The sequence below is a fragment of the Zootoca vivipara genome, chromosome 12 (assembly GCF_965207765.1).
Source record: "Zootoca vivipara chromosome 12, rZooViv2.hap1.1, whole genome shotgun sequence".
Classification (NCBI taxonomy): domain Eukaryota; kingdom Metazoa; phylum Chordata; class Lepidosauria; order Squamata; family Lacertidae; genus Zootoca; species Zootoca vivipara.
The window spans coordinates 1,222,011-1,245,719 of NC_142595.1; the positions used below are offsets into that span (position 1 = coordinate 1,222,011).

Consider the following 23,709-nt stretch of genomic DNA (forward strand, 5'->3'; position numbering starts at 1 on the left):
TTTTAAAGTAGCCCAAATCAAAACCATAAGGGAGGAAAACATGGGGGTCAGACTGAGTCCAGCCCAAAGGCCAGGCAGAACAGCTCTGTCTTGCAGGCCCTATGGAAAGATGTCAAATCCCGCAGGGCCCTGGTCTCCTGTGAGAGAGTGTTCCACTAAGTCGGGGCCAGTACTGAAAAGGCCCTCCAAGTTCCACCATCACTGTCCTGGGTCTAAGTCTTCTTCTTCTGTGTCATCTCTGGGGGGTTCTTGGGCGGGTGCCTCACACCACTCTTCGTCATCCAGCCAGTTCCTGACATTTATTTATCTACAGTACTAGATATTTTAGGAAGGGGTTTGTCTTTCTGTTCCTTCTTCTTCTTCTTCTTTGGCGATCACTCATAGCCGAGAAAGATTGTCTTCCATAAACACAGTTTATGAGTCCAGAATCAAGAGTCCAGAATCTCTTCATTGGCCCCAACCCCCCCCAGGTCCCGCGTGAGTGTGGGTGGGGGTGCTGCGTTCTTCCAGAACCTATGCCCCTCCCTGTATGGGGAGAGCAGCGATCTGTGAAACACGGGGTGGATCCTGATGGACTCCGGCAACTCCAGATGAAACGCCACTGGATTGACCTGCTGCAAGACTGTGAAGGGTTCCAGCCTTCTAGGAGCCAGTTTCTTGCACCTCCCCACTGTGGGGAGCCCTTCTGAGGACAGCCAAACCCTATCCCCCTCCCTGATGACCTCCCCCGGTCTCCGATGATGATCCGCCCCCCTCTTGTAGGCCTCCTTGGCCTTCTCCAGGTTCTCCTTGAGTTGTTGGTGTACCGTCTCCATTTCCTCTGCCCAATCCTCTGCTGCCGGACCTTCCTCTGCTTCCACCCCTCCCCCCGGGGAAAGCATGTGGATCCCAACCCATAATTGGCCTTAAATGGTGTGAGACCAGTGGAGACGTGTACTGCATTGTTTTAAGCGAATTCCGCTAGGGGCAACCGATCCACCCAGTCTGTCTGCCTCACTGGAGGATCGTGTTGGCCCTTTCCGCTTGGCCATTGGTTTGGGGGTGTCTAGAGGTGGAGAGGCTCACTTCCACGTGTAAGAGGCTCATGAGCTTGTGCCAAATTGCCTTCCTTGGTCTGAGATCACCCTCGAGGGCAACCCATGCAGCCTAAAAACGTAGTCCACAAACAGCTTCGCCGTCTCCTTGGCCGACACTGCACGTGCACATGCTACGAAGTGGCACATTTTGGTCAGGAGATCCACTACGACCAGAACAGCTGTCTTGCCACGGGATGGGGGCAGATCGGTGATAAAATCCACTGACACCACCTCCCAAGGCCTACTGGGTGTGAGTAAGGGTTCCAACAGCCCTGCCAGCGCCGCTCTTTCTCCTTTTGCCCTTTGACAAATGTCACACCCCCTGACGTACTCCCTCACATCTTCCCGCACCCTGGGCCACCAGAATTGCCTCATGACAAGTTGTGTAGTCTTTTCCCTCCCAAAATGACCTGCCATTGGGTTGTCGTGCAACTGCTTGAGGGCCCTCCCCCTCAGGGAGTCAGTGGGCAGGTACAGGGCCCCGTGGTGAAAAAGCAACCGCCCTTTCTCCACAAACCCCTCTTCTGCCCCCCTTCCCGCCCTTAAGTCCCGCAACACGTTCTGGGCGAAAGTGTCTTCCGCAGTGAGTCTGGTGAGTTCCACCTCCCCAACCACTGTACCCCCACAGGCCCATGCCGACTGGGGGGAAATGTTCCGGGGCACTGGTGGTTCTTCCTCCCCGATGTACTCAGGTTTCCTGGACAGGGCATCTGCCCTGACGTTCTCCTCCCCGGGGATGTAGTGGATGGAGAAGTTGAAATGGGAGAAGAAATCTGCCCATCTGATCTGGTGCTGATTGAGCGCTCTGGCCGTTCTCCAAAATTCAAGATTCTTGTGGTCAGTACACACTTGGATAGGGTGACAAGCTCCCACCAGGAAGTGGTACCAGTGTTTGAACGCTGCGTGGATTGCGAGCAGTTCTGTGTCAAAAACCGTGTAGTTCTGTTCTGCTTGGTTCAGCTTCCTCGAGAAGAAGAAGTTTCCAGTCCCTATTGGCGTCCAGTTGCAGCAAAATGGCGCCGACCGACCGGTCCAACGCATCAGTTTCAATACGCAGCGGTGTATCCTGGACTATGTGAAACAGGTGTTGCTCTGATGCGAAAACCTCCTTCAGGTGTTCAAAAGTGTTCTGCGCCTCCTGTGTCCACAGGAACCTCTTCTTGCCATGCAGGCAATCTGTGATGGGCACTGTGACATGGGAGAATTACTTGATAAACTTCCTGTAGAAATTTGTGAAGCCCAATGCGTGTCCTGGGGCTTTGCCACTCCAGGATTGCTCTCCCCTCTCCTTGTCCATCGCCAGTCCTTTATCTGAGAGCATGTAGCCTAGAAACTCCACCTCCTTGGCGTGAAACAGGCACATCTCCAGTTTCACATATAGGTGGTGCTCCTTGAGACGTTCCAGGACGGCCCTGACGTCCTTCACGTGCTGCTCCCTTCGCACCGCAGTCAGCAGATCATCCACTCTGGGCATCGGGAAGGCCACGGGCTCCGTCAGGGAATTGACAATGCGAAAGTCCACCACCAGATGTTTTTGTTTGCAGTCCCATTTGTCGATGAAGAACACAGGGCTGCCCCCGGCCACTTTGGACTCCCGTATAAAGCCGCGCTTGAGGTTTTTGTCAATGAATTCCCGTGACTCTGCCATCTCCTGGTCAGACATGGAATACAACTTTCCGGGGTGGGGGGGTAACCTGGCCCCTGGTACCAAATTGATCTGGCACACTAATGATCCCTACGGTAGCATGGAGTTGCCTTTTTCACAGCCATTGCACTTCGGAGTGATATCTTCATTGAGTCCCAAGGTCTCGCTCCTGGTCAGTCACTGCTAGTTCAGACCTCATGCACATGTATGGGCCAACATGCATCCCTTTACACATTTCACTGACTATCATTTGCCAATTTTACCACCCATTTTCTCTCTTTGGAGAGGTTCTTTTGGAGCTCTTTGCAATCTCTTTATTTAACCACTTACCATCATCAGCAAACTTGACTGCCTCACTGCTCCCTCCTAATGCACCAGCTGGCCCCTCTCTCTTGTCCCCTTCCAGCTGCCGTCGAAGCCTGTGTCCTCCACGGCCTCAAGCGGCGGGCAGCGGGCTTCCTGCGCAGCAACAAGATTGCCGCCCTGTTCATGAAGGTGGGGAAGAGCTTTCCTCCGGCTGATGAATTGTCCCGGAAGGTGCAGGACCTGGAGCAGCTCATTGAGAATGTGTAAGTCTATGCTCTGAGCCTGGGTGTGCGCATGGGGCTGAGACATGGCCAGACGTCAGCTGGAATGGGGCTTCAAGCCTTTGGTGCAGCAGGAGCAGGAGAACTTTGGCCCTTGCATCTAATCCCCAGTGTCAAGCACAGTACGCAGCGTCAGGCCCCCGGAGGAGTCTGGAGGGCCATTGGACCTGGGTTGCTAGCGCAAGGCATGTGATATAAAAGGATGTCATATAAAGGAGGGAGAAAGGTTGTTTTCTGCTGCTCCAGAGAAGCGGACACGGAGCAACGGATTCAAACTACAAGAAAGAAAATTCCACCTAAACATTAGGAAGAACTTCCTGACAGTAAGAGCTGTTCGGCAGTGGAATTTGCTGCCAAGGAGTGTGGTGGAGTCTCCTTCTTTGGAGGTCTTTAAGCAGAGGCTTGACAGCCATCTGTCAGGAATGCTTTGATGGTGTTTCCTGCTTGGCAGGGGGTTGGACTGGATGGCCCTTGTGGTCTCTTCCAACTCTATGATTCTATGATTCTATGATTCTATGATTTTATGGTGGTATTTTTATTTACTGTAAGGGGATCGTTTGATTTTATTCATTATTTATTCATGGGTGTTCTCATTAATTGTTCATTGTTTAACTTTGTGATATTTTGTAACTTGGTGAATTATGTAATTATTTTTTTATTTGTGAGCCACCTTGAACATAGTTTGCTCTGGAATGGCAGCATCCAAATAAACAATGACGATGCTGAGACTCCTGGACCAAGAATTTTTGTGACATGAAAAAGTAGCCTCTGATTTAGCCCCAAACTGGTCTGTGCAGATTAGGGCTTTTTTGCTGCAATTTTCCTTCCACATTCTTGTTCTTAAAAACCTGGGTTATATCCTTGTGTAAACAAATATGTCCAGTAAATAGACAAGTGCATCAACTTTGTGCATGTCTTTCTGGGAGATTTTGTCTGGCTACAGATGTTTGTGAATGTGGGACTTGTTCTCCCTTCTCCCCTAAGGCGAAACCAGAGCCCAGGTTTCCAGGAAAGCACACGCAAGGCTTCCAAGCTCCCCAGCCTCTCCCCGCAGGCCATCAAGCACCTCTGGATCCGGACGGCACTTTTCGAGAAGGTCCTGGACAAAATAGTGCTCCACTTGGTGGAAAACAGCAGGTAAAGAGACGCAATGAGTGGCGGCAGTTCCCGTTGCCTGCCTCCACTCCCAAGGGAGACATCCGTAAGGTTGGTTAGCACTGCAAAACTTTGGTCTTTTCAGCATCTGGGTTCATTGGATTTCACATGGGAAGGAGGCGTTGTGATGAATTCGCCATGTGCCTGATCAATTTGTGGAGATCCAGAGGAGATCCAAACACCCTCCACAACTTTCCACCCCCAACAATACCCTCCAAACTCACTAACCACTCCACAACCCTCCCCTCCCCCTATACCTCATGGGTCACAACAGGATGGGAAGAATCACAGGGATGAGACACGATGGGGGGGGGAACACCCCAGGGGGGGTTGGACACATCCTCCCCTTTTCCTGGGAAACAAGGACCCTGAGTCAGATACGATCACCTTCAAAGTTCCCCCCAACATCACATGGATATACCCGAGTGTTTCTATCCACATAGATTTCCCACATGCCACATCTATGACTTAAAAACCAGATAAAACCCACTACTTTTTGACCCTCACCTCAGAGCCCCAGGGAAACTGGATAATTCCTCATCCCTTGCCACCCCCACCCAAGAACGGGACCCACCAAACAGCCTCACCTCTATTCAACCCCCCCCCCACCAAACCACCCCCCCACCCACGGACCCACAACCACCGTAACCAACAACACCAACAAACCCATTCTCCTTCCAAAGGTCCACATCAACACCACATCCACAAACCCCATATTGACCATCACCTATCCTCACCTCCAGTGCCGGTAACACTCCACAGAATACTACCCAGGGAGGACAACACATGTTAGACCCGCCCCCTTCTTGCCACAGCAACGCGTGGCCGGGTACAGCTAGTAAACTATACAATGTACAGAAGCCAACGCAATTCTATTCAGGATAAAACCATCTCTCTGTGTGCTTAACGCCAGACTGCAAGTATTGCAGAACAGCTTGCTGCCCTTGGGCTGAAGGCATTTTGCCTAAATTTAAGGTGCTGCTGTTGAGTATTGCATCATGTCTCCTGTGGTCCTCCATGTGGTCTTCCGATGGGGGCACAGCATTCTCAGCTGCTGGTCAAAGCTTGCCAGAAAGGGGTATGGTCTAGTGGAGTGCTGGATTCTCCTTGGCTGGGGCCGGGTGGGTGGAGCTCTGTCTCTGGGTCTCCTTGGGAGGAGGAGAATTGGGCAGCGCAAGATTATTTCTATTTTGGAAGGGAGGGGAGTGGGAAAGCTTATCTTCTCCCCTTTTTTCTCTTTCTTTAACTTCTTAAAAGGTGCTGTCATTAAAAAAAAATATAAAAAGGAAGAAAGCAGGTGGGGAAGGAGAAAAGTAAGAAGCTCCCACTTCTGCCATGGTAGCTTCTAAAACCACCCCCATCCCAAGCTGTGTCAGGGCCTGTATGATAACTGAAAAAGTCTCTTCCTATTAGGTAAAGGGACCCCTGACCATTAGGTCCAGTTGTGACTGACTCTGGGGTTGCGCGCTCATCTCGCATTATTGGCCGAGGGAGCTGGCGTATAGCTTCCAGGTCATGTGACCAGCATGACAAAGCCGCTTCTGGCAAACCAGAGCAGCACATGGAAACGCCGTTTACCTTCCCGCTGTAGCGGTTCCTATTTATCTACTTGCATTTTGACGTGCTTTCGAACTGCTAGGTTGGCAGGAGCTGGGACCAAGCAATGGGAGCTCACCCCGTCGCCAGGATTCGAAACACCGACCTTCTGATCAGCAAGCCCTAGGCTCAGTGGTTTAACCACAGCGCCACCTGGGTCCCCTCCTCCTATTAGTGCCCATCAAATAAGGTGGTGTATTGGGGACAGCCATTTAGATCTACCTCTGCAAAGAAATCTATGCCTTCCTTTTGGGCATGGATGTGGCAGAGAAGCACATCACTATCTTTAACCTGTGTGCTTAAAAAGCATTTTAGCTACATGGAAAGGCAGCATGTTGCATCATGCTGAATTTTAGTCCCCTGCAGGCCAGACTGATAATTTGTGTGAGTGCAAGCCTGTTTCCTTCTCAGCTCCTTTTCCAACAGACTGATAAAATAGTAGCCTAGCTTAAGCCACGCAGATAAATGGTCAGTGCTGGGGGATTTTCTCTTTTACTGGCATGTAGAGGCAACTGGAGGACTACCCAGAGGTATCTTTAATGTAGTGCTGTGCTAAAAAAAGAAAACCCTCAGCCCATTATTTTCCCCCAACCAGGCTCCATCAATTAACGAGAGAAATTGCATTTGGAAGTTAACAAGGGGGAGAGGAAATTTTGGTGAGATTCTCATGGGTTTCGGGGGTGCTGACCTTATTAGTAAATTGGCCTGGGGTGACTGTGAGGGTCCTACTCCTTACCCTTATCCTGCAAGGCATCTCAACAGCAGTGTGCAGCTGGCAGCCTTACTGGGTGCCCCCAATGAAAGGCAGGTGAGGATGCCATTGGGGCCCTCCTCCCACAGGGCATTTTCAGACGGGGAGGTGTGGGCAGCTAGGGAAGCTGTAGAGTGCTGGAGAAATGTTTCCTGGGAGGAAGATGCACGCACTGAACCCTTCCGGGGGTTATTGAAGCCTTTCTCTCTCTCTCTCTCCTTGTTGTTTTCTGTCTGTACAGCAAATACTATGAGAAGGAAGCCCTGCTGATGGATCCAGTTGATGGGCCAATCCTTGCCTCTTTGCTGGGTAATGTGGCTTTGCTTGCTTCTGAGCTGACGCCTGTTGTACTTTGGGGCTGGCAAGTGTGCTTTTCTGAAGTGCTGTTGAGTGGGAAAACCTGACTCTTTTGGAGCAATACTTTGCTTGCGTTTGAGATGCTGGGAGGGAATTTTCAGGTTATGCAGAGAAAGTCTTTTAGAGTAGGTACTTGCAGGCAGCCAGGACCAGAGGTGGAAGTGTGTGGGGCACAGAGCCAAGGGTGAAACTCCTGCCTGGCTACATTTCAGCAAAAGTCAGAGGTTTCCATGCAAGCAAACAGGATAATTATTGCGGTTCCAGGATACCTTCCAGTGGAGGAGGAACACCTGAGGAGGGGGTGCAGATGGGGTATGGCATTCGTTGTCTGGAGGGGGGGCATGGTCTGGGGAGAGTCTCAGGTCCCCTGCCCTTGCTCTAGATCAGTTGGAGACTCAAGTTTGGGGAACCCTGCTCTAGGCAATAAGAGCCCGCACTCTTATCTATCCCTTATTGTAGGGAGGGGGGACCCTGTATCAGTTACGTTTCTCCCTTGGCTGTTTTCTGCTTCCTCTAATGAATGGAGAGAAGAGATGGGGCTGCCTTCAGGATAATGGGGGCGTACCTGCTCCCCAGTGCCCCCAACTGGAACCCTGGAGAAAGTGGGTAGAGAAAAGTCTTTCTTCCTCTCTCATAACACTAGAACACGTGAACATCCCTTGAAGATGAATGTGGGAAGCTTGAAGAGAGATACAAGAAAGTCCTTCTTCACACATCGAGTAGTTAAATTATGGAACTCCCTCCCACAGGAGGCAGTGATGGCCACCAGCTGGGGTGGCTGTAAAAGAGGATTGGGGAGATTCCTGGAGATCATTCCTAGCCGCAATGGCTCGGCTCTGCCTTCACAGTTGGAGGCAGTAAATGCATCTGAATCTCAGTTGCCGGAAGCTGTGGGAGGGAGAGATATCTTGTGCTCAGGCCTTGCTTGTGGATTTCCAGTTGGGGCATCTGGCTGATGGCGAACAGAACGCTGAGCTCAATGGATCATCAGCCTGATTCAGCAGGCTCTCCTTGTGTTCTCATGTTCTTCATTATGATGTCTCAAGGTTTTGGGTTCTGGCATCAAGGGCACGCTGCTCACACTGGTACTCCAACCTTTTGGGATTTTCCTGATTAATTCAGTGCCTCTGGAATTCTGCTGCCTGCACCAGCTGTTGAGCTGGACCAAAGCGGGGGATGGGAGTCTCTGTGTTTGGGGTGCAGCGGCAAATGGAGGACGGCCGCCTGCCAGCTTGCTCTCCTTGTTTCCTCCGCCTGCTGCCTGACCTGTCTATTGCCTCCTTCCACAGTGGGGCCTTGTGCACTGGAGTACACCAAGATGAAGACTGCCGACCATTTCTGGACCGACCCCTCGGCTGATGAGCTGGTCCAGCGCCACCGAATCCACAGCTCTCACTGCCGCCAAGACTCGCCCACCAAACGCCCGGCTCTCTATGTAGGTTTCAGAGGCTGCAGGGAAGCAGCTGGGGCTGTGGGGCGTGGGGGCACATGCACCTGCACCTGTGAGGTTATTGATGTCTTTGTGTCATGCATGTTGTGGGGAAGGTTCATGACCAACACAATAAAATCATCATTAAATACAGCACTCTAAAACATTCAAAAGGAAAATCAGCAACCAGCTAAAAACAGATTAAAACATCCATCAACATTCTACATGTCTGGGTAGCCTTGTCTAAACAAAAACATTTTTAGCATGTGCTGAAAAGAGTACGGTAGAGGTGCCTGCCTGGCGTCAATAGGCAGGGAGTTCCAAAGTGTTCAGGTGCTGCCACACTAAAAGATTGATTTTTACAAAAGCAGATCAAGTATGATGTGGTGCCAGTCAGAGTGCCAGTTTGGTTAAGTGGGTGCATATGGCAGGTAAGGCAACCTAACAGGTAAACTGGTCCCAATTTGATTTCCTGGCTGGATTCTCCTAGATTCAGAAGAGGCATTCCAGTGGCAGCATGGACGACCGGCTGTCTCTCTCGGCCAGAGACTACGTTGAGTCGCTGCACCAGAACTCCAGAGCCACCCTCTTGTACGGCAAAAATAATGTCTTGGTGCAGCCGGTGAGTAGAGCAGAGACAGTAGCCTCTCTGGGTCAGAAACCAAATCTAGTAGCCATTAGCAAAGGTGGGAAGCTAATATTGAGCACCATAAATCTTTTACCATGGTCAAATGATCACGGCTGAAACACAGAGCGTACATACAGTTCTGCTAGCTGTGAGGAGAACTCAGGAAATTTGCAGAATGCTAGCAATTTCTCTCCCCCGCCCCCGCCCCCATCCATGGAGTGAGTCGAAATCTCTCTTTGTAACCTCTGAGCTCTGTAATGTCATTGGCCCCTTAGTCACAAGAGCTGGAAACTGGCCTCTTAATTTTTAACAGAGATTTTCAAGATGCAGAACAGACCCCAGTGGATGTTTGACCCTTGGCCATGTTGATGGGGGCAGCTAAGAGTATAACAATAGCTACGCTGTCACAGGTTCCCCAGGGGAATGGGCATGTCTAGTAGGATTGTGCTCTAAGCCATTCAGCTTGAGTTAACTCCCAGAGTGTGGTCCAGGGGCACTTTCCCGAAGCTAAGCAGAGCCAGGTCTGGGCAGTGCCTGGATGGGAGGCTTGCCTGGCAATGACATTGCTAGGTACTTAAAGAACGGCACATGGGTCAAATTTGCATAAAATCTACATATGCTGGTTTATATGTGTAAATGCAAAATGAGGCTGAATTTCCGAGGAGGAGAACCCAGCTCTGGCTCTTGATGGCAAGGGCTTCCTCTGAGCTTTGTGTGCAGAAGTCCCAGCTTCAGTCCCAGCATCTCCAGGTCCAGCTGGGGGATCCCCTGCCAAACAGTGTAGACCAGGCTTCTTCAACCTCGGCCTACAACTCCCATGATCCCTAGCTAGCAGGACCAGTGGCCAGGGATGACGGGAATTGTAGGCCAAACACATCTGTTGGGCCGAGGTTGAGGAAGCCTGGTGTAGACAATACTGAGCTAGATGAACCCAGGGTCACCTGGCAGCAGCCGTTCCATCAGGCGGCAGGAGAGGAGCGAAGAGAAGCCTTGTTGGGCATGTCCTCCCATGGCCTTAGAAGAATTCATAAATAAGCACATCTACCTGTGTTTGCTGATTTCCTCCTCCCTCCTGTTCCATTTTCTTTTTGTTCCATGTATTTATAGATTGTAAGGCTCTGGGAATCAGGATGGGCTGTAACTCAGTGGCAGAGCATCTGCTTTGCATACAGAAGGTGCTAAGTTCAAATCTCGGCATCTCCAGGCCGGGCTGGGAGAGAAGGACCCCCGTCTGAAACACTGAGGAGCTGCTGCCAGTCAGTGTAGACAGTACTGAGCTAGATGGACCAAGGGACTGACTCAGTAGATGGCTGCTTGCTTTGCTAATCCTTTCTTTGCCGTATGGCAGAATAATTAAAGAAAAAGATATTTAAATAATTAAATAATCAAAAAGCAAACAACTCTTCTTGCTTTTCCTCTTTTCTTAGCGGGACGATATGGAGTCCATCCCAGGATATTTGTCCCTTCATCAGACTGCTGACGTCATGACTCTCAAGTGGACCCCAAACCAGCTGATGAATGGCTCTGTGGGTGATCTAGACTACGAGAAAAGGTGAGCAGCACAGAGAATGGATTATCCAAATGCATATAACAGGATAAAAGAGCAAATAAAAGCGGCATAATAAGAAACTAAAGTAAACAGCGACATTATAAGCTCGGTAGAGCATGAGGATCTCAGGGTTGTGGGTTTGAGCCCCATGTTGGGCAAAAGATTCTTGCATTGCAAGGGGATGGACTTGATGACCCTCATGGTCCCTTCCAACACTTCAGTTCTATGATTCTGTGAAAAATTATAGTCATGTCACCCACTCCAAAAGAACAAAATTAACAAAAGGTTAGTCTCTGCAGCGTTTAAGTTGCTGCAGCACAGAATTTAGCCACATTGAAAACAATTGATCAGCCTTCCCCAACAACTCCCATTAGCACTAGCTGGGGCTGATGGGAGTTGTAGTTGAAAACACCTGGAAGGCACCAGGATGGTGGAGGCTGCAATGGCTGCATTCTGACCTGACAGGAGTAAAAGGATATCGTATGCTTTGGCGCTTCCTGGCAGGTTTAATCAGAGGAGTTTGAGAAAGATTTCTGTGTAAATCTTGGCAAAAGGAGCCCTACAGGGGAGCCCAAAACATCTGTGGGCACCTGGAGGAAGGAGGCTGGACTACACAGGGGTGGGTGGGGGGTGGGGGGAGCTTTCTTTGCTTCTTCGACACATTTATCACTAAGAGAGAGCTATTGGAGGCTCCTCGCCACGATGCCCCTGCTCTGCCTCCACAGTCAGAGGCAGCTGTGCTTCTGAATCCCAGCTGCTGGAAACTGAAGGTGAGGAGACGACTCTTGTGCACAGGTCCTGCACAAACATCTGGTTGGCCCCTGTGAGAACAGGATGCTGGGCGAGATGGGCCCCTGGCTGGATCCAGCAGCCTTTGCTTATCAGCAGCTGTGCTTGTCCAGATTCCTGCTGGCTACTTTCCTCCTTACGCTGGGTGTGGCTCCATATTCTGGCCTCAGGCACAGAGACCGTTGTCTCAGCTGCTGCATTTCCCCAAAGGTCAAGGGAAAAGCGCCTGCTTTCCTGTGTTTGCTTTTGCATGGCCTCAGGTAGCATGACCGCACTTTCTAAAGCCTGGGCAAAGAGAAGTGAAAGGCAAATGAAACCCTGAAAGGTTCTCTTCCGGCCAATCAAAGCAATGGCGGGCGCCGTTCTCCTCAGCTGAGAGGGGTACGGGTGCCTTCGAGGCAAGGGGGGACTGCTTCAGCGCAGCGGCCCCCCAGAAGAAACCCTGAATTGAGTGTTTTGGGGATGTGGATCCGGTAGACGCCAGAAGCGAGCTCCCCCCTCCCTCGGCTAGCCTAATTCTGGGTGGCGAGAGTGCAGGGGGTTTTGAGCTGATGCGGCGCATCAGAGCATAGCTATCTCGGAGGCACGAAGCTACAGCGATCGGTTCTTCCAAAAAATTGAAAAAAACGAAAGTGTTTTGCGATTTCAATGGAGACTCACAAGACGAAGTTTCCTATGGCGCGCTTTGGAAGATGATTTTTTTCGTCCCATAGGGTGCCTCACAAGATGAATCTCCCCCCCCCCGTCTTGCGAGGCACCCTATGGGAAACTGCACTTCAATGGGAGCCGCTTCGCAAAACGAATTTTTCGCTATACGAAGCGACATGCGGGACGAATTTAATTTGTCTTGCAAGGTACCACTGTACAGTTGTTCAACTTCCTGCTCTGCTCTGTTCCCATGAAATCTGAGATAAACAGGATGACTGTAGCCACAATATCGTCTGATGGCCTTGACTTCCAGAAGGATCTTTTGGAATTGTTTTGGGACTTGAGAAATGAACTGCAGCAAAACAATATATTGTTGCGTAAAAGTAATACAGAATGGCATGAAAGGAACCAGAATTGTCAGGACAGAGAAAAAGGATTAACCCCAACAGAGAGCGAAGTCACACAAGAGGAACAACCACCAGTCTTGGGCAGTGTAATGGAATTTAAAGTTCCCCCAGTGAGGGGGGGGGACAGAACATCTGCCTGATTCAAGGAGTCACCAAAGAAGAACCAGCATGGAGTAATGTCCTCCCAGTGAGAGGGGGAGGACAGGATCCATACTGGGGTCAGAATACAAAGGGAATAAAAACTGAGAAAGGGCTGGAAAAGGGAATTTTTGTTGGGTGGTTTTGTACTACAGTACACGAAGAATTGGGGAGGTACCAGGGGATGATTGAAGAGGAATGGTGGGTAGGCTGCGACAGGGTGGGAGTGGGGTGAGGGGTAGTACCGGTAATGGGTGTAATTTCTTTGACTGATTTTGATAGTCCGAAACTGGAATGACATGGAATTCGCTGATGAATCTGGGAGACCCGGAGTTCAGGGGAAGGGGGGTTAAATTTAATATAATGGGTTTAAATGTCTATATGATATAATAATTAATATTTAAATTTATGGGAAGTTCTTGGTAAAAATTTCTAGGCTAAGGGGAGAAACAGAAGATAAAGGAAAGGAAAATAATGTTTGATTTGGATAAATTGATTAATTAATGGTGGAGAATAGATGATATTTTAGAATAGGATATTTGAGTATTAATGATAAAATGCGTTAGATTAATTTAAGAGATAAGATGAAAACTGCTTAATTGGATTATATAATGGACCCAGTGATTATATAATGGACCCTTGGAAGGGACAGCACATGGAAGAATCCCGACCAAGTCTATGAAGAGGTGTGTAGTGGTGATAGGGGATTCCCTACTGAGGGGTACAGAAGCAGTGATCTGTGGGCCTGACAAGATGTCTCGAGAGGTGTGCTGTCTACCCGGGGCCAAGATCAAAGATGTAACAGAACGGCTGCAAGGAATCATAAAACCCACCAACAAATACCCCCTCCTTTTGGTGCATGTGGAAACCAATGACACTGCAAGCCATAGCCTACAGAAGATCAAATGTGATTATGAGGCTCTGGACAGGAAGTTGAAGCAATTAAATGCACAAATTGTCATCTCATCTGTCCTCCCAGTTGAACGACATGGCCCAGGGAGAGAGGGAAAAATAGGGGAAGTGAACAACTGGCTTTGCAAATGGTGCAAACAGGAACGGTTTGGATTCTTAGATCATGGTCTGCAGTTTCTTGAAGACGGACTTCTGGCAAGTGATGGGCTGCACCTCACAAAAGTTGGGATGAATGTTTTTGCCATGAAACTCAAAAACCTCATCAGGAGGGCTTTAAACTGACTTATGTGGGGGAGGGAGACAGTGGTCCTGAAGGTAGGAGTCTATCAAGTTCTGAAGATGATCATCCAAATGTCAAGGACCAAATGGAGCAAAAAGCATGCAGACCTAGTGGTGAGAAGAAAATATCCTTAAATAAGAGACATGGGGGAATGATAAATGGTCTTCAATGTCTGTATACTAATGCACAGAGCATGGGAAATAAACAAGATGAACTTGAGCTCTTGGTACAGCAAACTAAATATGACATAATAGGCATTACTGAAACCTGGTGGGATGAGTCTCATGATTGGAATGTAGAAATAGAGGGGTACAATCTATTTCAGAGAAATAGACCAAACAGGAGAGGAGGAGGAGTAGCGTTATATGTCAGGGATGTGTATACCTGTGAAGAGATCCAGGATTTAAAACTTCAAAGCCAAGTTGAGAGTATCTGGGTCAAAATTAAGGGAGAGAAAAATAACAGTGATCTCATTGTGGGAGTTAACTATAGACCCCCAAGCCAAACTGAGGACACAGATGATGCCTTCCTGGAACAGATGACCAGGCATTCAAAAGGAGGTGAGATAGTAGTAATGGGGGATTTCAACTATCCTGATATTTGTTGGATGTCAAACTCAGCCAAGAGCATAAGGTCAAACAGATTCCTCACTGGCCTTGCAGACAATTTCATTGTCCAGAAAGTGGGAGAAGCAACAAGAGGATCAGCCATTTTAGATCTGGTCCTAACCAATAGTGATGACCTGGTTAGTGGGGTAAAAGTGGCAGGATCATTAGGTGGGAGTGATCATGCTATTCTGGAGTTTATTGTTCAGCGGAAAGGAGCAACCAAGCATACTAAGACTCAAATCCTAGAATTTAAGAAAGCCGACTTCAGAAAACTTAGGGAAATGCTGGGTGAGATCCCATGGACAGAAATACTAAAAGGGAAGGGAGTTCATGATGGTTGGGAGTTTGTTAAAAGGGAGATATTAAAAGCACAACTTCAGGCAATACCAATGAGACGGAAACATGGAAGGTGCCTAAAGAAGCCAGGGTGGCTATCTAGAGAACTTTTACCTGAGTTAAGATTTAAAAGGGATATGTACAAAAAATGGAAAAGGGGGGAAATCACCAGAGAGGAATTCAAACATATAGCCAGCACATGTAGAGACAAAGTCGGAAAAGCTAAAGCACAGAATGAACTCAGGCTCGCCAGAGAGGTTAAAAGCAACAAAAAGGGCTTTTATGGGTATGTCCGTAGCAAAAGGAAGAACAAGGAAACAGTGGGGTCACTTAGAGGAGAAGATGGTGAAATGCAAACAGGGGACAGAGAAAGGGCAGAACTCCTCAATGCCTTCTTTGCCTCAGTCTTCTCCAAGAAAGAAAACAACGCCCGACCTGAAGAATATGGAGCAGATGATTCAGCAGGGGAAACACAGCCCAGAATAAGTAAGGAGGTAGTACAAGAATACTTGGCTAGTTTAGATGTATTCAAGTCTCCAGGGCCAGATGAACTACATCCAAGAGTATTAAAAGAACTGGCAGAGGTGATTTCAGAACCACTGGCAATAATCTTTGAAAATTCCTGGAGAACAGGCGAAGTTCCAGCAGACTGGAGGAGGGCAAATGTTGTCCCTATTTTCAAAAAGGGGAAAAGAGAGGACCCAAACAATTACCGCCCAGTCAGCCTGACATCAATACCAAGAAAGATTCTAGAGCAGATCATTAAGCAAACGGTCTGTGAGCACCTAGAAAGGAACGCTGTGATCACTAAAATTCAGCATGGGTTTCTGAAAAATAAGTCATGTCAGACTAATCTGATCTCATTTTTTGACAGAATTACAAGCCTGGTAGATGAAGGGAACGCTGTGGATGTAGCCTATCTTGATTTCAGCAAGGCCTTTGACAAGGTGCCCCATGATATTCTTGTAAAGAAGCTGGTAAAATGCGGGCTAGACAATGCTACCATTCAGTGGATTTGTAACAGGCTTACTGACCGAACCCAAAGGGTGCTCATCAATGGCTCCTCCTCATCCTGGAGAGTAGTGACTAGTGGGGTGCCACAGGGTTCTGTCTTGGGCCCAGTCTTATTCAACATCTTTATCAATGACTTGGATGATGGGCTTGAGGGCATCCTGAGCAAGTTTGCAGACGACACCAAATTGGGAGGGGTGGTCCCCAGAGGACAGGATCACACTTCAAAATGACCTTAACAGATTATAGAACTGGGCCAAAGCAAACAAGAGGAATTTTAACAAGGAGAAATGTAAGGTACTACACTTGGGCAAAAAAAATGAAAGGCACAAATACAGGATGGGTGACACCTGGCTTGAGAGCAGTACATGTGAAAAGGACCTAGGAGTCTTGGTAGACCACAGACTTGACATGAGTCAGCAGTGTGATGCAGCAGCTAAAAAAGCCAATGCAATTCTGGGCTGCATCAATAGGAGTATAGCATCTAGATCTAGGGAAGTAATAGTACCACTGTATTCTGCTCTGGTCAGACCTCACCTGGAGTACTGTGTCCAGTTCTGGGCACCACAGTTCAAGAAGGATACTGACAAGCTGGAACGTGTCCAGAAGAGGGCAACCAAAATGGTCAAAGGCCTGGAAACGATGCCTTATGAGGAGTGGCTTAGGGAGCTGGGTATGTTTAGCCTGGAGAAGAGAAGGTTAAGGGGTGATATGATAGCCATGTTCAAATATATGAAGGGATGTCATATGGAGGAGGGAGAAAGATTGTTTTCTGCTGCTCCAGAGAAGCGGACACGGAGCAATGGATTCAAACTTCAAGAAAGAAGATTCCACCTAAACATTAGGAAGAACTTCCTGACAGTAAGAGCTGTTCGGCAGTGGAATTTGCTACCAAGGAGTGTGGTGGAGTCTCCTTCTTTGGAGGTCTTTAAGCAGAGGCTTGACAGCCATATGTCAAAAATGCTTTGATGGTGTTTCCTGCTTTGCAGGGGGTTGGACTGGATGGCCCTTGTGGTCTCTTCCAACTCTAGGATTCTATGATTCTATGAATCGAGGAAGTCAACAATGTTAAGTAAATAATATAAGATTTGAGAAGTTTTTCTTTTTGTTATGTTGTATTTTTGTTTGTTTTGTTTTTCTTTGTTTTATATTTTGTTCTGAGTTTTTGTTTGGTTTTTCGTGATTTTGTATTTGAAAAATGTATAAAAATTGTTTGGAAAAAAGAAAAGAAAAAGGTTCAGTCACTGCCTTTTGAAGAAGGATCTGAAAGGTCGGAGCTTGTCCTGCCCAGTCAGGCTCCTCCTCTGCTTTACATTTAAAGCACTATAACTCCACTTGGAAGAATCATGGCGTGCCCCCAAAGCAGTGGCGTAGTAATGGGGGCGCGGGGGGCGCCGCCCCGGGCAGCAGGCTGGGTGGGGCTGACCACCTCCGATGGCTGCTGCCATCGCGGAGAAGCCCCAATGCAAGCGAGACTGCCGCACTGTGAGGAGTAACAAGTAACCAAAGAGTTAACTGTGTTCTGTATAGCACCTGACCACTGAGGAATATCATGTTACAGAATGTACCAGAAGTGTTTCTGTATGTATCAGTTGGTTTCGTTTCTGCCTGGGAGACGGTCGCAAGATGTCTGCGCTCTCACCAGGTTGTTTGTTATTTTCTCTCTAGAATAAACTTAAGTAGTTATTAGAACACCTTGGACTCTGTGTGTTCTTAAGAGGCTTTTTATCCAACGGCTATACAAGCTTTCACTGTGTGAGAAGAAGAAGAACTCTGCTGTGTGTGTTTTACTGCCAGCCCGGATCTACGGGAGCAGAGAAGCGCTAGAGAAAGCGCGCCGGGCGATAATTAGTGGCTCCTAATTGAGTCATAAACAACTCAACGGAGCCCTATACCCGTAACAGGTTATGGGTCATAGAACCTAATCAATCACCAAAGCAATAAAAGGTGATTGCAGCTGTAAAAGCCTTGAAGAAAGCCGGTGTAAAGAGCTAGCTGGGAGAAACCGGTTGTTTTGCAGTCGGCAATCAACAGATGCACTCGCTAGCAGAAAGACCCTGGACCAGAGGCTGGGATCCGCAGTCTACCCGGAGGAGCAACGTCAGCTATTCTGAGTGAGTACACAGACACGGAGCCCGGGGGTGGACAAGATGGCGGAGCAGCTACAGGAGTAATTTGTCGTGCCGTTCCAGAGGTTGAATGGCGACAACTACGCAGAGTGGAGAGAAAGGGCCAGAATGTGGTTGCTGGGAAAGGATTTATGGACTTGTGTGTTAAATCCTCCAACCCCTGTCGCTGATAATTCAGCAGCTGAAGCACAGAGGTTTGCAGCAGAAACCAGGAAAGACAATAAGGCTCTATGTGCCATTGCCATGAGCTGTGATGCTACGCAACTGCCCTATGTGCAAAATGCTGAAAATGCCAAGCAAGCCTGGGACAGCTTGGAAAGGGTCCATCAGAGAAAAACAGCTGGAGCTAAGCTGCATGCTATGAGGCATCTCTTTGAGTTGAGACTGAGACCAGGGCAACCCATTAAGGAGCACATTGCCAATGTGATTGATGCATTCCATAAGCTGCAGCGGCATGAGCTTGTGTTCAAAGAGAAGGAAAAAGTTTATATTTTGCTGTCTAGTTTGGGAAACGCCTATGAACATTTGTGTTTAACATTTGAGACAATGCCTGAAGCTGAACTCACGATTGCTTACGTTTCTGGGCGTTTGGCGGATGAGGAACTGAGACGCCAGAAAGAATCGGCTGAGAAGGGGGGCCGTGGGCGCAGAGAAGCCAGTGGGGGTGCAGTAAAAAGCACTGAGGAATCCACTGTGAGTGCGTGCGCAACAAGGCTTTGTTATCGGTGCCAGCAGCCTGGGCACGTAGCGAGATTTTGCCCAGCTCCGGAAGCAGCCAAGGTCACTCAGCCAGGTGCCAGGCAACCCAGCGGACGTGGTCGTGGGACCAGCCAGCAGCGCCGAGGCAGAGGACGTGGGAAAACTCCAGATAAGCCTGTCAGCCATCTTTCTGCTGCCTTAGCAACGGTTCGAAACAGAGGACAAGACAGTTTCACTTTTATTATCGACTCAGGCAGCAGCCATCATCTTGTACTGCCTTCAGGACAGATCCTGAACTGCAGGCCACTTGAAGATGAAAAAAGCCTGCATCTTGCTGATGGTTCTTCTGGAACAATTAAAAGCAAGGGTGTTTTTTATATGCAATGCTTAGACACTAACCTTGATGTTTATGTTGTACCAGGCATGGAAAATGGTCTTTTAAGTGTGTCTTGCTTATTGCGTGAGGGCTTTGAAATAAGTTTTGCCAATGGTGTTTGCAAAATTGCCAGAGATGGGGCTGAGCTGGTAAGCGTTACTGTTGGGTCTGATGGTCTGTTTGTCCTAGATGGGAGGGGGCAAGCAGGTGGAAGTAACACTGGTGATGCTCAGGCTAAAAGTGCCAATACCCCAAAGGGCACAGAGGGCGCTATCCATAAGGATTGTATTCATGCTTGGCACAGAAAATATTGTCACATGTCTTTTCCTTATGTGGAAAAAGCCCCTGACATTGTCAAATGTTGCAGGTTCAAGCCATGTCAAAAACACCTGCAATGCCGCGCATGTGCGAAAGCGAAGACGAAGAGATGCTCTTATCCTAGGTCTGAGAGGAAGAGCACAAAACCATTTCAGTTAGTGCACATGGATATTTCTGGGCCTATGTCAACGTTAAGTTTAGGTGGTTCAAAATATGTTTTGTGTCTTCTGGATGATTTCAGCCATTTTTCCTGGGTCATAACACTGAAAGAGAAGGGGGAGGCTGCCAAAGTGATAAAAGAGTGGGTAGCCGAAGTAGAACTACAGTTCTCCGTCACTGTCCAGTGTTTCCAGAGTGACAGGGCGGGAGAGTTTTTGAGTGCAGAACTACAAGGGTTTTTCCGCAGCAAGGGAATTAGGCACAGAAAAACCGCTCCTTTTAGTCCACAGGAGAATGGTTTAGCTGAAAGGAAATTTAGAACGCTGTCTGAACTGGTGGAGGCAACGTTGTTTGATGCAGGACTACCCCAGAAGTTTTGGGGGGAATGCTATAAATTTGTGAATTATTGTTCAAATCGCGCTTTTAATTCAGTTGTGGACAACACACCCTACTACATGTTGTATGGCAAAGTTCCGAAGGTGCACTATTTCAGAACATTTGGGTGTGAGGCTTGGGTTCTAATTCCAAAGCAGAAGCGCAGAAAGGGAGGATCAAGATCCAGAAAAATGATCTTCTGTGGTTACGAACCAAACTCAAAGGCTTGGAGGTTTGTACCAGCAGAGGGGGACCAAACCCGCGTTCACATTAGCAGGAGTGCTACGTTCTGTGAACAAGAGGGCTGGAGACGCATTCATGCTAACCCTGAAGTTCTTCTTGACTGGTCTTCAGGTTTTGACCAGGAAGAGGAAACTCAGGTAGCTGATGCTGGAGTTCCAGGTGCTGCAGGACCAGATCCAGGTCAGGTAGCTGGTCCAAGTGGTGTAGCTCCTAGGGAAGTGAAGCAAGTAGTCAGAAGCGCACCGACTTCACCCCAGGTCAAGCCTGGGAAGTACAGCAAACGTGGTAGGTCACCCACTTCACCCAAAGCAAGCCCAGAGGGGGCTGCAAAGCGTAGTAGGTCTCTTGACAGTGCTGCTAGTCCGAGAGAGCCACAGTCAGAGACAAGCAGTTCGGATTTAGAGGGGGAAGATGTGGGACCAAGGCGTTCAAAACGCACCACAAAAGGTAAACCACCTGAAAGGTTTTCAGCTGTCAGTGTATGGGCGAACCTAGCAGTGTGTGAGCCTGAAAGCTTTGAAGAGGTGCAACAGTTGTCAGTGGAGGAAGCTAGTAAGTGGAAAGTTGCAATGGAGAAAGAGTTGAACTCCATGCAATCTCTTGGTGTGTACAGTCTTACACAGTTGCCAGAAGGTAAGAAAGCAGTCAGTTGTAGGTGGGTCTACAGGCTGAAACCCACAGTGACTGGAGAGCCTCAGTACAAGGCTAGATTAGTGGCTAGAGGTTTTACTCAGAAGAAAGGAATCCACTACACAGATGTCTTTAGTCCGACTTCGAGAGCGGAATCTTTCAGGATGCTTTTAGCGACTGCAGCGCAGAGAGGCCTAGTGGTCAACCACTTTGATGTGGACACCGCTTATTTGAACTCTGACCTCCAGGAGGAGTTGTACATGTTGCCTCCTCCAGGGTTTGAGAATGACATGCCAGGTCAGGTGTGGAAGCTGCACAAGTCGATCTACGGTCTGAAGCAATCCGCTAAAAATTGGAATTCATGTCTTGATTCTGTTTTGAAGAGCCTAGGTTTCAGGAAGAGTCTAGCTGACAGTTGTCTGTATCTCAGAGGTGAAGGAGAACAGCAGGAACTGTTGCTTGTCTATGTTGATGACTTGATCTGCTTAGCAAAGAGCCAGATGCAAGTGCAGAAGTTTGCAAAAGAGCTAGGCAAGAGGTTCAAACTCAAGAATCTAGGTGCAGTGAATGTTTATCTAGGTGTGCAGATAGACAGAACTGAGGATGGAAGTTTTTTGCTCAGTCAGAAAGGCAAGATTGAACATTTGCTTGAGAAGTTCAGAATGTCTGACTGTAAAGGGGTCAGAACACCCATGGAGACAAACTTTGTGAAAGAGTCACAAGTGAAGGACAAAGTAGCGTTTGAGAGTCCTGAAGTGTTTCAGTCAGCGCTAGGGAGTCTGTTGTATTTGTCACAATGGAGCAGACCAGATATTGCTTTTGCAGTCAATTTGCTCAGTAGAGAAGCATCGAAACCTAGCGTGCATGCTTGGAATGGCATTAAGAGAGTGCTTAGGTATTTGCAGGAGACCAAAGAGTATTGTTTGGAGATGTCAGCGCAAGGTGAGCCACAACTCACTTGTTTTGCAGATGCTGATTGGGCCAATCAGGAGGACAGGAAGTCAGTGACTGGTTTGGTAGTCAAGTTTGGAAATGCCCTGATTGGTTGGCGGTCGCGCAGGCAAAGCCTAATAGCAATGTCTTCCACGGAAGCCGAATTCTGTGCGTTGTCTGCGACATGCACTGAATTGGAGTACTACAGATGTTTGGTCCAGGAAATCTGGGGTGATTGTAGCCAGCCCATCACTGTTTGGGGCGACAATCAACCATCTTTGAGACTGGCGGAGTCTGGACAGTTCAAGGCCAGAACCAAACACTTAGACATCCGCTTCCGAAACGTATGTCAGAGCATACAGGTAGGCTTGGTAAAGTTGAGGTATTGTCCAAGCCAAGAGAACCTAGCAGATGGGTTCACAAAACCCTTGAGTTTCCAACGGCATGGGGAATTCTGTGAAGGGTTGGTTTTGGGGTAAGTTTGGATACCCGCTATCCCCAGTGTTCAGGTGAGAGGGGGTGTGAGGAGTAACAAGTAACCAAAGAGTTAACTGTGTTCTGTATAGCACCTGACCACTGAGGAATATCATGTTACAGAATGTACCAGAAGTGTTTCTGTATGTATCAGTTGGTTTCGTTTCTGCCTGGGAGACGGTCGCAAGATGTCTGCGCTCTCACCAGGTTGTTTGTTATTTTCTCTCTAGAATAAACTTAAGTAGTTATTAGAACACCTTGGACTCTGTGTGTTCTTAAGAGGCTTTTTATCCAACGGCTATACAAGCTTTCGCTGTGTGAGAAGAAGAAGAACTCTGCTGTGTGTGTTTTACTGCCAGCCCGGATCTACGGGAGCAGAGAAGCGCTAGAGAAAGCGCGCCGGGCGATAATTAGTGGCTCCTAATTGAGTCATAAACAACTCAACGGAGCCCTATACCCGTCACACGCACTCCACGGCTTGCTCGTGGGGTTTGCTGTGGCGCCACGTCGTATGCCTCCTGTGCGCACATACGTCGTGATGCATGCGTCATGACACATGACACGTTGTGCATGACGGATACCCCACCCCCCAGCAGGGTGCCTTTGGGTTTGCCGCCCTGGGCAGCTAGGTGGCTGACTACGCCGCTGCCCCAAAGAATTCTGAGAAGTGTAGTTTGTGAAGGGTGCTGAGAGTTGCAGAGGGACTCCTCTTCCCCTCCTAGAGTTACAACTTTCAGAGTGGTTTAACAGTCAATCCCTTTTCAGCAGAAACTGAAAGGGGAATGTGGGGTGTCTGTCTCCTAGTTTCTCTCAGGGGCCTTAACATTTGGAATAATTGTGTGAATCAGGATGCTAACATTTAAGTCGCTTAAAAGTTTCAATAAAGATGAAACACAACAAACAGCAATTCAGTTTTTATGCAGATTTCTATTTACTTCGATTTAACACTAAAGAGCACTTTTCATGGGGCGGGGGAGGGGAGGAAGAGCGCTCAGACACTGGGCTTTCAAGTGCAAATCATGCCTGAAAAGTGACTTGAAGGAAAGAGCGAATAAGTCCTTAGTTGTGCTCTTCAAGGGGTAGGAGGAGAGGAGGACTACCCAGCGTCAGAGCCAGTGCACCCTCTGCTGGGATTGAGGCAGAATGGCTGGCACTCTTCTTACTGCTTTGTGCCAGTTGTCAGCAAGGATTTTCTGAGTGAAAGCCTGGACCTTCTGCCACACATGCACACGCACACACACACACACACTGCCATCCCTGCTCACGTTGCTTGTCAACCTCCCCCCCCCCCAGTGCTCCTTCTACTCCCTGGCACCCTCCTCCCCATACCTGGGCAGGTGATGCCTAGCTAGCCACTAAGTTTGTCATCACACTTTATTTCACAGTGCCACCTACTGGTGGTTGCGTGAACTGCAGAGCATGACTACAGCCTTAGATGTTTATGTATAAAGGAAGATATATCTAGATAGAG

The 23,709-nt window shown here is 48.5% G+C and overlaps 1 protein-coding gene across 5 annotated transcripts in view; it reads left to right on the forward strand.

The window, feature by feature from the left end:
• Positions 1–23,709, forward strand: part of SGSM1 (small G protein signaling modulator 1) — an 86,627-nt gene that overhangs the window by 20,300 nt on the left and 42,618 nt on the right. For all 5 annotated transcript variants that reach the window (XM_035134582.3, XM_088656117.1, XM_035134583.3 and 2 more), the window contains exons 3-8: positions 3,128–3,290; positions 4,293–4,445; positions 7,052–7,119; positions 8,457–8,602; positions 9,087–9,218; positions 10,652–10,776. In XM_035134582.3, the coding sequence (XP_034990473.1) occupies positions 3,128–3,290; positions 4,293–4,445; positions 7,052–7,119; positions 8,457–8,602; positions 9,087–9,218; positions 10,652–10,776 (787 nt within the window). The remainder of the gene's footprint in view (positions 1–3,127; positions 3,291–4,292; positions 4,446–7,051; positions 7,120–8,456; positions 8,603–9,086; positions 9,219–10,651; positions 10,777–23,709) is intronic.